At 42.1% G+C, this 16,923-nt stretch overlaps 1 protein-coding gene across 1 annotated transcript in view; it reads right to left on the reverse strand.

Moving 5' to 3' along the window:
* The window catches only part of PLCL1 (phospholipase C like 1 (inactive)), a 180,716-nt gene extending 164,572 nt beyond the window's left edge, over window positions 1-16,144 (reverse strand). Inside the window, exon 1 of the mRNA XM_030241869.2 lies at window positions 15,660-16,144. Coding sequence (XP_030097729.1) covers window positions 15,660-15,920 — 261 coding nt within the window. The 5' untranslated portion in view covers window positions 15,921-16,144. The remainder of the gene's footprint in view (window positions 1-15,659) is intronic.
* Window positions 16,145-16,923: the final 779 nt, after the last annotated feature.

Consider the following 16,923-nt stretch of genomic DNA (forward strand, 5'->3'; position numbering starts at 1 on the left):
CACAGATACAAGAGTGACTAGATAAATGCATCAAAAGTCAAAACATGTCTCAGAGTTGAACACACACTTAGCAGGGAATCACAGTGACAGTGAACTTAATCTTTTTTTTTCTGATAATCTGGACTTCTATGTGTAGTTTTTACATCTTTAGTCAAATTGTCTTCCAGTAGAGGCAAGGCCAAAGACCAAGATCAAGGAGCAGATTTTGAGTTGAGAGTAACATGGTTATGGTGGAGAGTGAGTGGAGGCAATAAAAAAAATAAATTAAAAAAAAAAAAAATCTGAGCAAATATTCATAGGTTGTGCACCATCATTCTGCCTTTTCCAGACACTTGGAAAACAGTGATCACATTGCAAATTATCTCAAAGTAGAATACATTCAAATCCAACATACAGGGCAAATACCATGATTATGTAAAAAAAAAAAAAAAAATACAGCAGATATACAGTTTTTTAACCTAACAATGTAATTAATGATCTTCATCATTAACTGATGACTGTTTTCTTTGCAGTAAAATAAAATGTTCTATTTTTAAGTGGCAAGATAAGATTGGGGGGGGGAACCAGGAAAGAGCAAAGGTATTTGGTCATAAAACGAGGTAAAGCAGCTATTTGAAAATAGGAAGCAGCCTCTGGCAAAGGCTAGAAATACTCACCCAAGGCCACATTAGGTTCCACACCACAAGCCTTTGTTGTCTGTATGTGTGGAGGGATAGAATGTAAGAAAATAAAGACAGTGCAGAAGGCAGTCTCACACCTGAGGAGCTGCAGCTGTACTAATCACCAAAGATTAGGAACAGGCCTGCCCTTAACAGGCCACAGCTGTGTCCAATAAGGAAAGTGCTACAAAAGAGTGGGTTAGCTGGTTGAGGAGAGAGATGGGGGTTTGTTGGTTCTGCTGAGAAGAGAGTTGGAGTTGTTGGCTGTGAAGGAGTCAGTGCTGTGCAGGGCTGCCCATGAGAAAAGACCAAGAAGGTATAGAACCTTTCCAATAAAATGACAAAAGTATGAATACATACTTCCATACTATCCTGTATCTCCCTGTATTTTGCCAGTAATAGATACTCCAACGCCATCCTGAATATCCCTGTGTTTTGGCTCTATGCATACAGTAATTAATACAAGCAACAATTTCTCCAGCAGATTATTTATACAGGATTACACGGGAAAGGTCCTTCCACCAACATTTTAAAAGCTCTGCTTTCTCTTTTGGCTGAACAGTCCTTCCCCTAGAAGTAACCATTTCACAACACAGAACATACTTTGAAGTGATGAGGAGCATGGAATTATTTCCTGAGCTGTTCTCTTCCAAGTCTCTGAATGCTCTTATGTGCAGTTATTTGGCAGTTAAACTTTTCTTCTTGTTTTTCCCACCTCTCAGAACAAGGTACAGTGGTGTCCTCAGGGAAGAAGGCACTCAGACAGATTTGTAAAACCAACTACAAATCCATTATCGTAATGACTCAATTAATTAAGCAGTTAGGCATGGCTGGAAGTGACCTGCTGGGAGAGACAGTGCTAAACTTCTCGTATAGTATATAAACTACCAAGAAACAAACCCTAGAGCAGTCAACAGCAAAGGAAGCATTAATCATTATTATCACTGGAAACACCATGAAGCTTATCTTGAAAGTTAAAGAAGCACTTGAGAAAAGCAGCAATTCTCCCTGATGCATTGCCTGGATTATTTTACTGCTATTGAGCACTAAATCATCACAGAAAAGAGAGAAGCCTGGCATTCTCTGGTTCTTAGTGGCTCATCTGACACCATTAGAAGCTCATTTAACAGCTGTTATGTGTCCAGCCATCTCAGGTCTTTCCAGAAGGATGCTAAATACCTCCCTGATGTCTTGAGTCTTGAATGCTCCTGAAGTTAGCCTCTCCAGCCTTTTTTAAAAGGGTCTTAAAACTATAAGTACTATTGAACTGCTACAACCCATTCATCCAAGCATGACAGGTATCCCAAAAACCTTCCTAATGCAGTAAAATCTTTTATACAGCAACCAAAACACATATCATATATGCAATGGTAAAACAGCAAAACCAAAAAAGTTAAACTAAAAAAAGAAAACAAAACAAAACCCACAACCAACCAAAACAAAACAAAAACCACCAAACCAAATGGAAAACAAAACCCATTGTATTTTTAAAAACATGAAAGAGGGAGGAAATCTTCAAGTTTTGTACCTCAACAAAATCTGGTATAGAGATTAATGGGTAGCCAAGTCACCGGAGAAGCAACTGATGATATCGAGTTATACAAAAATGCAGAATGTTTGCATCTTTTCTACAACATTACTCTTTCATATAATTTTATTTCATATTTGCATTCATCCATTAATTACTCTATTGGAGCATAATAAACCCAAAGGGGCAATACAAGGTTATACCCAAATGCTCCCCATAGATTCAGATATTAGCTTCTGAACTGGAAACATACAAAATTCATGAAGAGAAAATGCATTTTGAACAACCACTAAAATACAGGTAGGCATGACAACCAGCCCCCAAAAAACCCAGCCCAAAACCAAACACAAACAACAAAATTAAACCAGCACACTATTTTATTAATTCAACTGTATAGCTGACCTTCTACATACACAGCCAGGATGATCAAAGAACAATTTCCCAGGCCCAAACTGCAAGTAACTGCTATTTTTCTGCTGGGGGCATTCACTGGTTCTACCCTGAAAGATGGCATTCATTTCTAACTCCCACTATCCAGCACTCACTAAGGTAACACTCACTTGGGATACCAAGCTCTTTGTCAAAGGCTCCCAATTAGTCTTTTCTACCTAAGAACCATACAGATCAAATCCTACTTTGGGATTGGTCTCATCTGGTTGTTTCTCATTAATGGTCAATCCCAGCCCAGCTGTCCAGACTGTCTGGGTCACAGACAAACCTTTGTTATTCATTCCTTTTCTATTCTTAGCCAGCCTTCTGATGAAATCCTTTCTTCTATTCTTTTAGTATAGTTTTAATAGAATATAGATCATAAAATAATAAATCAAGCCTTCTGAAACATGGAGTCAAGATTCTCATCTCTTCCCTCATCCTGGGACCCCTGTGAGCACCATCACAGTGCTCTGTATCTCAGTCTGCCACAGCAGCACGAGTCAGTCTGCACCTCTCTTCCTGCTACAGCAGCTCTTTGCAGAAAACACCAGCTCAGGCTGTAGGCAAGCACACCAGTTTCACAGCACACACACACCAGTCTATGGATGCAATGTCTGCTCTTCTTCATTCTCTGCTTGTTCTCATCCTTATTTTCATCTCCATCTTACAAGAAATGGGCCCGTGGCCCATTTGCATTAGGTCTTAATTAAGACCTAATGCAAATCACTATATAGGCACTCTAGTACCAGCTTTAGTTTTAGCTACCTCCTGATGACCACCAGTTCAAAACTGAAGACTTGTCCATACACAATTTTTTTTAAAAAGCCTTTCAAATAAACCACTCCCAGTTGTATTTACAGCACAGCAAAAAGAGCAGGAGACAGAAAAAAATATTTCCAATATATGCAAGTTATTCAGCAGTGTAAACCATACTTGACCTTCTTATTCATATACTTCTGCTCCAATACTGAATTTAAATGGCCATTTCTTCCTTTTGAAAAGAAGCTCTATCTTCCAATAACTACCACATTTAGTTCTTGGATTCATGTAAGGAAAAAACACCATAATTTCCCACTGCTAAAATTATGTAATAATGCAAAATTTTGTGCATAAAAAGTCAACTTGATACATTCTGTGAATTTCTACTATCATGCAAAGTATATACACTACTTATATGCATAGATGAAGGGGAAGATAATGAACTGAGCAAGTGGGAACTATGTTCTTTAGAACATACACATATCCAGACACAAACACTTCAGTGTTTTCCTTGAGTAGTATTTGGACAACTGTGCAATGTGTGCTCCTGGCTGCAATATGCCACAACACAAGCTAGAGACATTCTGCCATCCTTGAGTAGGTGTACAGATAAATAAATAAACAAAATGGTATTTCAAATGAAATATAAAGCTTTAGATTAGACCCCACCAATGGTGGATTTCAGCAGGGTCCTATCTTTTGCCTCACAACTGTTCAAAGCAGACAGAAAATGCTGCAACCTTCTTAGGTTAGAAAGCTGATATTTCTTCTCCTGGTGAACAGAACACTGTGCCCACACTGTTCCTTTCAAATCCTCAAATTCCTAAAAACTATGCCAAATGCACTTGCAGTAGGATATAGCTAGCTGTTTATTCAAGCTGAGAGCTGTGTATCATTGGAGAAGTTAAAAGCTGGTCTAAAGTGAGATACAGTTTCCTCTTTGCAGAGCAGGGCTGTGTGGAAGCCAGGCACCAGCTTTATGCCAATTTTCTTAAGTAAGCTAAGAAAAATGTGTGGTACTCCATACTGGGAAGGCAAGGTACTCCTATACAGGATAAGAGCGTACTCTTAAGCTCTAGGGTTTTTTATTTATCAGGATTTAAATCTTGATAATTTCAAAAGGAATAAAATTGCTATCTTCCCCAGACATCACAGGCACTGCCACAAGCAGGTACAAGGTGCAGCTTCCCAACATCTCAGCTCTGTGCTCTGCATTGCCCCCTTTAATATGCTCCCTGTTCCTCTCAGCCTCATCTCCTCTTGGGAAATGGGATCATCCACCCAGCCCCAGCTCACATCTAAACATGATACTGGCCATTACCCTCAGAAAGGTGAGCTCTTTGGGCAAAGTCACAAGATTTTATCACAAGTGTCAGCATTTCACAGCACATGGGGACATCGTTACAGTCTTTACGCTGGTCAATGCAAATGAGGATGTTAACCTCATCTCATTAAATCAACCTTTTTTCCTATCACTTAAGCTCTACCTGCTCCCCACACCCATGCCCCTCCCAGCAGAGCTGCTGAGCCTAGGCAAAGCACGATGCTTAATTCACTCACATTTCACTCTTCCAAGCCAAACAATTTACTTATCCTCCCCCATCTACTGCTGCAGCCCAGCTTCTTCTGCAGGAAAACACCACGGCCCTTGGACTGGTCTATGTAATCTATGCTCAGCACAAGGATGTAAAATAATTTAAGTAGTTATAATGGTTAAAATTTTTAAAAAAGTCTTCAAAGGTGGAAGATTCTGCAGGGAACGCTCCTCTTTGGCAACCAAGGGTACCAGGAGAATGTTCTGAGGGCCACAAACAGGCTCCAATTTGATCTCAAGATCAAATGGAGATTTGGATCAGTCCATTGAAATCACTCACTTCAAAGCAGTGTACCTCACTACCATGTATGAGAGTACCTCCCTTTCATCCATAAGGATGTAGCAAAAGAAGTATTGAATATAAACAGAATTATAAACCTGCAGCCAGCACACAGATGCCACAGCAGCACTGCCAAGCAAACAAACAAATCTATTTGCTGTGAGTGAAGTCATCTATTTTTTTATCAGTTCTAATAAAAATTTTGTCTTTTTTGTGCTTCTAATAAGAAAAACTTATCTAGAAATAATCCCCCAAAATTCATTCTTCAGCAGTATTAGCGCTGATATTTAAAGTCATACAGTTTTGCCAAACAAACCTTGCCTAGCTCAAAGTAGAAACAGCATAACATAATTAACCACATTTTCAGAGTCTGAAAAAGAAAATTGTAAGGTAAAATAACAGGGTTTAGTGATTGGCTATTTGTGTTCAATCCAGTCCCTCCTCCATTGATGGCAATGGGAAAATTGCCACTGATTTCAGACTGCAGAAACTGTGTTTATACTGAAAATCTGCATTGCTTTAGGGAGCAACTGCCACTGTGACTCATAACACTGAGGAAGAAATTCACAAGCTACGTGAATGCCATAACTTGCACTTCCAAATTCATACACAAATACAACCAATTTTACATAACACAAGAAGACAAGCTTTCCTTCAGGATACATCCATGTGTATGTCCCAGGACAAACCTGTCCTTACTCCTGTGCTTGGGTGTCACCCACAGAGCAAGGCTGGCTCCAGCAAATGAAGGCTCCATTCCCAAGGAAGGCTGTGCTGCTTCCAGGCAGTCTAGGGGACAGGGCTCCATCTACCACTGAACACAAACTGTTTGCAGAAAGTCTTTCTTCTTATGTTGCATGGATTCCAACATCTATTTTTGAGCCAGTGCTCAGAGAATTTTTTATGACAGTATTTACACAAGGTAGCCTGGAGGTGTGTCATACTCCAATGGAACATAGTACTTTTATTAAACTATTACATTTACTAAATAAATGCAATAACCTCCTACATAATCTCATTCAGAAAAAGAGGAAGGATCTTACAGCAATCCATTCACAGTGCTTTCTCATGATAGCTCTCGCTCCAAGAGTTCAGCAGTCCCTCTAGGTGAGCAAATGCAACTTCTAATCAGATATTCATAGAAACTGTTATAAAATCAAATTAGAAGAATAACAATAACAAAAAAATTCACATGGGTCTTCCAAGCAGAACTACCGCTTGTAAAAAACTTAAATGCAAGAATGCAGAACTCATCTACATTTATGATAAGTGTTGCCCATAATGCATTTTGTGTCCTAAGAGAAAAATTAACATTAAGTAAAAATTATTCTTCTCCTTTTTCTAGGCTAAAACTGACAGAATCACCAAGATCATCTATTTTCTCAAAAAATCATCCCAACAAGGAAAACAAAACTATAACATCACAGTGACATTAAAATTCAATGGTAAGCTCACCTAAATGCTACAGGGGTATGGAAAGCTTAATAGGTGATGCCCAAACAGGCAGCAATCTTCACTTAAGAAGAGAGAGATGCAAGGAATATTCACCACCAAGCTGACAAGAGCAGGACCAAGGCTCAATCATCCTCCCATGGTTCTCTCAACCAGAGCTGCCATAAACGTTTGTGGCATAAAAACCCTCTGGCTTCTGGCAGCCACCTTGTGCCCTTTTCCAGGTTCCCCAAACCTGACATCATTCAGCAGCCAGTCCTCTGAAACACCTACACACCTCTAGCATGGTACATGCCCAAAAGACCACAAATCCAGAGCAACCCAGCTCAGGCAACAAATTGTCATTTTCCTTTGTGACTTTCCCTGCAGCAGAGCTCAGAGCTGCATCTGCAAATGTGATCCCCATGGCTGTGCTCAAAATTCTTCCTCAAATTCTAGACCTCCACCTCACCCCTGTCCTGCTTGTGCACCCTTGGCTGACTCCTCACTCCAGTGCCCAACCTCCCAGCCAGGCTCCCTGGTTTTATTTCAGCCTTGCCTGCTCCCCGTGACAGCCGTGCTCTCAGCAGCACTCTGATTACATATAATCCAATTTTCTGAATTTCACTTGAGCTTCTAGACATGCTCTCACCCTGCTCTGGCCTGTGGCTTTTCTGGTGTACTCAAGCACTAGCATCTGATTCCTGATCAAGGAGTTTTACCTCTTAGTGCTATTGACTTCCTGCCTTTTACTTGCAAGCAAGGTGCAGCTGTCATTCTCAGGCAGTCTCCAATGCACACTTACTCCTCAAAATGCATTGACTGCAGTAGGACCTTTATCACAGAATTTCTTAAATTCATGGCATCTTCTGCATCAATACTCCTGGCAGAAGTTTTTGTCTGGCTGCCTGCTCCTCTGGTTTGGTTTTTAAGCAGACACACTCTCTAGAAGATGCATCAACACAAAATGGAAAAAAAGCCTACCAGTATAGACAAAAGCAAGATGGATACTGACACATTTTCATGAGCAGCAGTCATCTCACACCACAAGTGCATCCTGCATTTTATGGAACTCCCTTTTTAGTTGTATTTACCCTCCAAACTACCTGAAAGAGTGAAATAGCATTAAAATTTTTCGTAGTCTACAATCAAAACAAAGTAGTAATCCATTACTAACCCACCTAATGAATTTAAAAGACCTTGTGTCCACCTAAAGCACAATACAGGTAATTAGTTCCAAATGACTCTGGGAGAATCATCATTCAACATTAGCTTAACAGACTTTGGGTCCATAAAATAATAAATGCTGAGCACTGCACTTTACTCTAGATTACTAGACTTATTTGAAAGGTATGCAGTTGAGCAGCCAGCTTCATAAAGAATAGATGTCCAACTGAGATTCTTACTGCCCATTCAGAAGTCGTATCCCAGTTACCAGAACAAGCATCCATTGACCAATGATGATGTGAGTTCCAATTACCAACCACCTCTGCATCCTCTACAGCCATTTGCACCCACACAAATCAATGTATAACAACTCTGAAGTATTCACATTTCCACTGTGAACAAATCTCTGAACAAAGAACTGGGCAGCAAACACATGCTCCTTTTACCCCTTCAAGAAGTACCAAAGCAGCATAACATAGGTCAGCCTGAAGGACAACTGGGATCTAGCAGGAGGGAGAGCTTCTGGAGAAAATTCAATATGACTAATGAATGTTTTCTGTAGCTGTTTGAGCTGGGATGGTCTAAAACATGGTGTGTCAGTACTCCCCCGAGCAGGCCACCCAGGAGGGGAATCCAATCTTCACAGTACACATTTACAGCTAGAATATTTATTAAAAACCCCTCAGTACAGTAATACAGTACAGTACTTTGGTGCCAGTTAGCTTTTAGACTGAGATACACCTTTAAATAGGCATCCCACAATAACATTACCTGATGCATGCAGCCTCAAAGAATAATCCCAATGCTAATTTCATTGATGTAAGTGGCTCTGGAAGAGGAGGAATATTTTACCTCAGTTTGATTCCAGTACAAAGTCTTAATGGTCAGAGACTTTCAATTTAATAAATACACACTAAACAGTGAACCACAACTGAAGATATTCATAATGAAGATATTACAATAATCTCAGCAATTTGAACATATTTCAGGAAGGGGGTTAATAATCACTTAAAACTTCGGACCAAAGACTCCTCCAGAAAACAGGATTCTACATAAGTAGGCTTCAAACCCCAGAATATTTATGATACAGAAATACTTAAGAATAAGGCTTTGATTGTAAATACATTTTCAACCTATACAAAGATCTTTATGAGTCTTCAGAACATGTTAGCATTTACTAAAGGCATTTAGCCATTTGTGGCACTTATTTTTTTAATCAAGTCCGAGTAGCTCTTGAATTGTCATGCATGTCAAAACCTTCAAGTTCACATTAGCTAAAAAAAAAACCAAACAAACTAGCATACATGTGTTATTAAAACTAATATTATTCATCCTTCGTCATATCTTAGAAAAATCACCCATCATTACCAGAAATTACACCAACCCATCAAATATGCTGATTAAGTTTACAAGAATGACCAGCTAAATGGTTCACCACAGCAGATGTATTATTGGTTCTACAGTAACTGCCTGCATTTCCGCATCTACTGTAGGGAAGAACAGGAAAAAAAAAAAAAACATTAACTCAATTAAAACATTTTTGTTACAGATGGTGATGATCTCAGTGGAACTACAAAATGAATAAAATATTAGCATGAGAAACAGGATTTGCATCTCCACACAGGTACGAAAACGTAATTTTATTAACAGCTGCTTAACATATTTGGAAAGCAATAGAAAGCTTTCCTCCTCTGCCACTGCTCTGTCCACCAGCCCCATTACTTCATCAGAATGCTATTTTTAATCATTTGTGTATTCCTGCACAAAAGTCTTTATGCACATAATTTAAAAACAACTCAGTAAGTATCACCAACTTCATCTCTTACTGCCAACCTTAACAGCTCCTACCTCTTACCTAGAAAACCTATCAAACAACTTCCTGAAAAAGCCTGCCAGAACTTGTGTTTGCAGACCACTGGACCTGCTGTTATCCTACAGAAAGGTCACCTTTCAGTTATTCCAGTACAAGACGCTCAAATGACCTTGACTGCTATGAACTGGTACAGACAAACACCCCAAACACAAGGCTTTATCCATCAGTACCCACATGTTCCCTGAGATCACGTGTTACATTACGTGCCAAATGGAACCAAACCAAGAAGTATGGACTACTACTAGCACAGTTAGCAGACATTTTTGCTATAAACTTCAAAGGAAGCAGTTTGACCTGGATGTAGGTTGTTTGGGCTTGTTTAAAATTGTTCCAGCAGTAAAGTTTAGACAAGTCAGTGTAAAGGCACCCATTAACTTTGAGGAGACTTTTAGCCAGATGAGCCTTTAGGACAGCTTCCCAAGACCCACATGCCCAAATCTTGCACTGAATCCTTTTATATATAGTGGTTTCCATTGCTATGATAATTATTATTGATAGCTTGACACAAAAAAATTCCACAAGACCTTAATCTCTCTCACTACAGTGTTACCAATTTAACCACAGCTATACTGGATCTACTGATGCTGCTTTAAGAACAAAGAGGAAAGAGATGGAAGTTAAACCCCAGTCTGAAATGCCCACTGCCCCCCAGGAGAATGTATTTCAGAGATAAACACAACAGTTCAAAGAAAAACTGCCCATCTTCACTGATACTAATTACTGGCCATGACTCATTTGATAAAAGCAGGTCTATAACCAGCATTTATTCTGTCCAAAATTGTCCTGAATAGATGCTTAAGGAAAAACAGTGGCATATGAAATAGAGGTGAAGTGTTAAGAAAATATAAACAGCTACGCCACAGCAATCCAAAAAATATCTTTAAACCACTTCTCTTCTGTAAAGATGGCAAACATTAATTCTAAATAATTAAATTAACAAATTTCTAATTTTATACTAGCAGTAATAGAAACCAGTTTCCTGGGTCTTTTCACAATTAATTTAAGTTTTTTTAACAAACAGGGTGACATAAAGATTAACCTAGGCTGGTATCCCAAGATGAGTCCATGCCTGGGGAGACACATGAGAAGCAAGGAAGTACAAAGTGGTGGATTCTTTGCTGTGGCTTCCCAGAGTTCAAGCACTTGTAGTTTAGAAACTTTCAAAGCCAGAGGCTTTTGGTGCATTGTGAAGCTCTCTTCATCAATTTGTCATTTCAAACCTGCTCAAACCCACTTACATGTCTGACTGCACAGATTTCTGGGGCTGTAAAGTGCATGATTTACTCACATGCTGCATCAGGAAATACTGTCATTTATTTTCAACCTGCTGCTAAAGAACTACCACTGCCTTTTTCCCTGACTTTACATTCTGTGAAAGAGAGCGAATATCAGGTCCTTGTTTCCCACAATGTTTGGGAATTTACAAACATAAAAATATCACCCACCAGTTACCTTTTTCCAGATCTATCTGGTGAATTTCCCATTTTGTAGCAGTCTTTGCATGGCTAGACATGCCATTCTTGCCCTTCTAAATGCCTTTTTAGGCTCTAGCACATTATTTAATGTAAAGTCAACTTACATATTCTCCTTTTTTCCTTCTGGTACATATACATAAAAGAATGCATTCATGATAAAATCAGCATTGGACTATCAAGTAGTTTATCAGCTTTAATGAATCTTAGATAGTCATAGTTAAAGATTATTAAGCATCAAGTGCCTAAATGCAAGCTTACACAACAAAAAGCTATGTAAAAGCTTCTGGAGAATCATTACAATCTGCTGAAAACAGTCTTAAATAGTTATGTTGCATAGACAGACGTGGCAGGTATTTAAAATACTTGAATTCTGTCACCACACATCAGAACAAACTGAAAGAAACTAAGCCTCACTGCTTTCATTGCAGAGGGTTTTTTTTAAAGCTGAGAACGTCAAAAGCATAAATACAAGTCTTGAAATAAGACAGCTGGCTATCTTGATACACTTCCACTGATTAATTAAATTGCAAAACCCTGAAACTTGCAGTTCTTAGGCTAGTAGGATATTATAAGCAAGGACAACTCAACGGACTTTTAAAGGAAAGGAAATCTCTACATGAAGCAGGCAAATAGCCTTTGGAAGAACTTCAGTGAAAGGACTCACAGCTCTACTGTGACTGAAGTTAAAGTCTGAGTTAGAGAGCCTGCAGCTGCAACTTCAAGTTCATTTCATGGGCACAGTCTGCTGCGTTATCTGCTACGGTATCTGAAAACAAAGATCCAGGAAGAAAACAAACACATGATCCCAAAAGTTTGTCTTGCATGCAAACAAAGCAGAGAGAGATGCCTGATAAGGACTGACAGAGAAATATTTTGGTAGAAAGCTACAAAGTATTTCAGTAGCATTACATAACAAATTGCACAGCCTTCCTACTCATTTATTAAAGTGCTCATACATGGCAATGGCAGAAGGAACATGCCAGAAGGAAAACAACATTCATTTACTCTGTTTAGAGCCCCCCTACACAGGAAGGCTTGCAAAACATTACATGCAAAGAAAGCAGAAATCCAGTTCTCCAAGCACTGTCTTCTGCTCTCCTGGCCTAAACGTGGTCACAATTATTATTCTATTTGCAAACAACTGGGCCTGGATTATTCACAAGCAACAACAACAAAAAACCACTTGGCAAACCATTTAATCAACACATACTCCATCTTTAGACTTCCTAGAAAACGGGTCAAGTTCTATGATCTCTTGCCATTTCTCTAGTTTTATCTCCAAGCATTCTTGTCTGCTGATTTCAGGTTCCTCCTGGCAAACTCCCTTTCTCGTTCCAGTTCTGCAGTAAGACCACTTACCTCTTCCTCGCATTAGAAAAAAAAAAAAAAAAAACACAAAACCTAAAAAAAAAAAAAAAACAACTAATGCACATGAGTGAAACAACCTAATGCACAAGAGCAGCTACAACTATTTCTCATGAATCTTATTTTACATTTACCTCAATCTACAAAGCTGCGAACATCAGCAAAGCAAAATGGGAATAACAATTTTCTGGCTACACTTGTTCTTTTTATATAAATGAGTTCTCTTGTTTCCGAAGCCAAATATAGAGCACATGAACGCACTAAAGATTATTGAGAGGGGTTCATATTTTACTTGCAATATATACCAAGTGGATTTTGCTGCACGGAAGGTTTTTAAAGCAAGTCCCTGTTCAGCCTTTGTACTTCACAGTTATACTGTGGGTGCCAGAACACTCCAATGTAAGCAAGTCTGGCTTCCACTGGAATTGAACTCTCAGATGCTAACCTTGAGACTTCCAGAGTTCCAAAAGACAGCTGTGGAAAAAAATGCTGTTAAAGGTGTACTTTGACCATCTAAATTTACAGAATTTTAACTTTTTCACTTAATTGAGCAAGACCACTCATGTTTAAAGTACACCTTTAAATAGTTGAGAGATAAAGGGGAAAACAGAGCAAGAATGCCCAACTCCTGCGGAGTAAGAGCTTGTCCTTGCTGTGCAACTTCCTTTGCTTTCTTAAGTCACATTTTTCTGCAGATAAGATCAGCTTAGAGGAAGCAATGGAATACTATTTTGACTACAGATTTATATGAACATATGGACATTTCAGAGTAAAATAAATATAATAAATCATTAGAAAATTCATTTCCCTGTAAAACATAAATTTCATGCTTGTGCAGAAATCCTGCATGTTGAAGTCCTGAAAAAATAAAAAATGTAAGTTGGAGGGTTTTATCTTAATTCCAACTAAAATTTGCATTTAACACCTGATGAATATGTCCTAGTCCATTAGAAATTCCTGAAAATGTAGACAAATACATTATTTAATTCCTACCCAAAGTTAATGGTATTCCCTAGTATAAAGCCAATGGAAAACTATGATTCAAAACACATATATATACCACTGAGATAACCTTGAGGGAAAAGAAATGCAATGCTCTCTGTGGGGTCCCAACACTATGCCTTAGAGATGCACAGCCTGTGAATTCTCAAGTTCAGACACCTGCTATGAGACACAGCCATGTTATTTAATTTAATCCATCTATTTAACAATTAAATTTAACATTAACAATGGTATTTTTCATTCCACTCCTATCAAAAGACCATTCCAAACCCTCACAGGGCCCAGAGTAATTTTCTAGTTTCAAGACTTGATCTACACATAAGAGTCCTTTGCTTTTGTCCAAGAAATCTAGTTTTCCCCTCATACAGTATTCAATCCAGAAACCTTATCAGCCCATCCTAGCTACCTTTCTGTGCATCTGCTCCAGTTTGAATGCACCATTCCAAGCACAGGACACTGAGTTTAGTCAGTATTTTAGATGATGCCATACCAGTTCCTTGTATAAGAACATTAATACTTCCTTACCTCTGTCAGGAATCTTCCTCCTTCTAAACACCATCCTGAGATGTGCCTCAAGGAACTTCCTCCAGTTAGAAGAGTGATCGTTAGCACTATGTGCTAACGTGCTGATCATTATCAGATGTGCTAAACTATCAATATCAAGCTACCAACCAGTAATGAAAATGCTACTCAGTCATTAACAATTACACACCGTTTATGACAGTATAGAACTGGTCTAGTCTGTAAAAATAATGATACGTTTTTAACTGAAATCCAAGATTGTGTATTTTTAATTTTTGAAACCTTCACACAACCCTAAGATAAAATATCATCTCCTCACCATACAGTTACAGAACATTGGTCCTGATTTAGCAAAGCATTTATACATTTATGCAACTTCAAACTGGAAGCATTCCCATGTAAAGACATAGTAGATGTCTTCACAAAACTAAAACCACCCCTAACGCTTTGCTGGACTTAATGGGTTAATACTTCAACGTGAAAGTTGCAGAGGACCCTCAAGGCTCTTTTGCTTTTAACCACCTCGGCCTCCTCTGAACGTTTATAGCTTTAAAATGCAAAAAGCAAGTATTTCGCGTATGTGTTCTTCTGTTGAATAGACAGACTGAGCTGCAAGAGCTAAGCAGGCGTCCTGAGCTTCCAGCATTAAGGTAGAGCTCTACCCAGCGCCTTCACACATTTAAAGATGAGAAGTCTTCTTTTCCACTGTTCTCCAGATGCCTTCCAACTGCAAATCACTAACAAGAGGATCACGTGTGACCATGTGCTAAATTAAGTTCGCCCAGGAGATTTCATTCATCGGTTCCCCAGAAACTGTCGATTAAGCCTACATACTTGCAAGGAGATGCCATTTAATTCAAAACTATAGAGTTTATTAAAAAAAATAAACCGCAAAAAAAAATAAGAATCAACATAATCATAAAACCATTTTCCTTACCAGACAATAACAAAGGCGGAGGCTTTAAGGTCACGCCCGACGTGTTAATTTCACATTAAAGGTGCTAAACACCCGGTGCTGCTCCGCAACAACCTGTACTACAGCCGGTCTCCAAACACACCTCCTGTTAATTTGTGACACTGCATATTTTGCTGCTCAAGAGCTGAGAAAGCCAGCGCTGTAGAACCTATTTATTCTGCCTTCCAGGTGCTTCATAAATATTAAATAAGAACAGATACGAGCTATGCAAAAACTTTACAACTAGGCGGGAAGCTGCCCCATGGGTCATGCACGAGCGCGGGTGGGACCCCGACCCCTCTCAGCGGCGGCGGGAGAAGCCCCCCATCACAGACCGCGGAGAGCCGCTCCGTCCGGGCACGCACCTTGCCCCGGGGGCTCCGGGAAGGCGGCGAGCCGTCCTTGCTCGCCGCAGGCAGGGCAGCGGCGCTGCGCGGCGGAGCGGCCGCTTCACCTGCGCGGAGGGTGCGGGCTGCCCATCCCTGGAGGGGTCCCACCACCCCTCTGCCCACCCCGGCCCCCTCCCAGGGGCAGGGGCGCACCGAAGGGCGGCTTCCGCCTGGCTGAGCCGGCGGCGGGACCCGCGCAAACTTCCCGGGGGCGCGGCACACCCTTACCTTGATGATGCTGCTCCTCCGCGGGGTGGCCTTGGCCGCCTCCAGCAGGCAGGCGTCGGGGTCGGGCGCTGCCGCTGGCCCCAGGCTGCCGCCGGGGAAGCGCTCCGCGGTACCCACGGCCGAAACGCCGCTCCGGCGCTCCCGCCTCCTGCCCCCGGCGTCCAGGGATGCCGACTCGGGCTCCTCTTCGGCACGGTAAGCGGCATCGGGAGGAGCACGGCCCGCCGCCGGCTGCTCTCTGCCGCCAGCAGCCTCTGCCATCGCCCCGCCGAGCGGTGTCAACTTCTCCGGGCAGCTGAGAGGGCGGGGGAGTCGCACGGACGGAGGAACGGACGGCGTCCCGCGGCGCTCCTCTCACGGCACTGCAGCGGTAGCGCCAACTTTCCCCGGAGGAGCCATGTCCGTCCCCGGGGCGGAGGGTGCCCGCGAGGGACTCCGCGGAGCCAGAGGAGCGGGGCGGGGGACGCGAGGAGCGCGCAGGAAGTGCGGCCACAGCCCCGCGCTGTTGTGACAGGAGCCGGGCTTATGTTGACGGACGGCGAGCTCGGCCAATCGGCGGCGCGGCCGCCCCCCGGCGGCCCAGCGGCAGCCAATGGCCCTGGGGAGGGGCGTGCCCGCGGGACGCCTGGACGGGCGGTCGGGGCGGTGCGCGGGGGGCGGCCGGGGCGCTGTAGGAGGACTTGTAACACCTGGTCGCCCCGCCGCGACCTTGACGGAGAGGGCCTATGGAGGACCGTGCTGCCTGTCGAGAGCGTTCGTGCGCCAGGGCGGCCGCGGGAATGCTTCCCCGCGCGTGTTTTGGGCAGGTTTGGGCTGCCTCAGTGCCAGGGTAAAAACAGCGGGTGAAAGGGGTGACTTAGGTTAAATACCCTGCAGCACGCGTAGCCCTCAAGTGGAGGCACCGTGGTCGGAACGGGGACGCTGCCAGCGCCGGTAGTGAGGGCTGCGGGTGTAAGGGGCACCTTGAGGCTGCTGACGGCGGACCGGCAGAGTGGATGCGAGCCGTAAGACACAGCTCACAAAAGACGTCGAAGACTCACGTTGGCATTCCTCCGCTTTTTAAAAACGACCCAAAAGCGAAGCAGGTTGTGCGGTCGCCGCGCTCCCAGCCGCCGGCCCGGGGTGGTCCCGCTCCTGCCCTGCCCCTCACAGCCCCTGGCAGGGCCGACAGCGCCCCCTGGCGGCCGCTCCCGCAGCGCCGCGGGGCCGGTGCGGGGAACGGGAGCCTCCGGGAAAGGGCGGCCTTGGGAAGAGTTCGTGCCAG

The sequence above is a fragment of the Serinus canaria genome, chromosome 7, assembly GCF_022539315.1.
Source record: "Serinus canaria isolate serCan28SL12 chromosome 7, serCan2020, whole genome shotgun sequence".
NCBI classification, from domain to species: Eukaryota; Metazoa; Chordata; class Aves; order Passeriformes; family Fringillidae; genus Serinus; species Serinus canaria.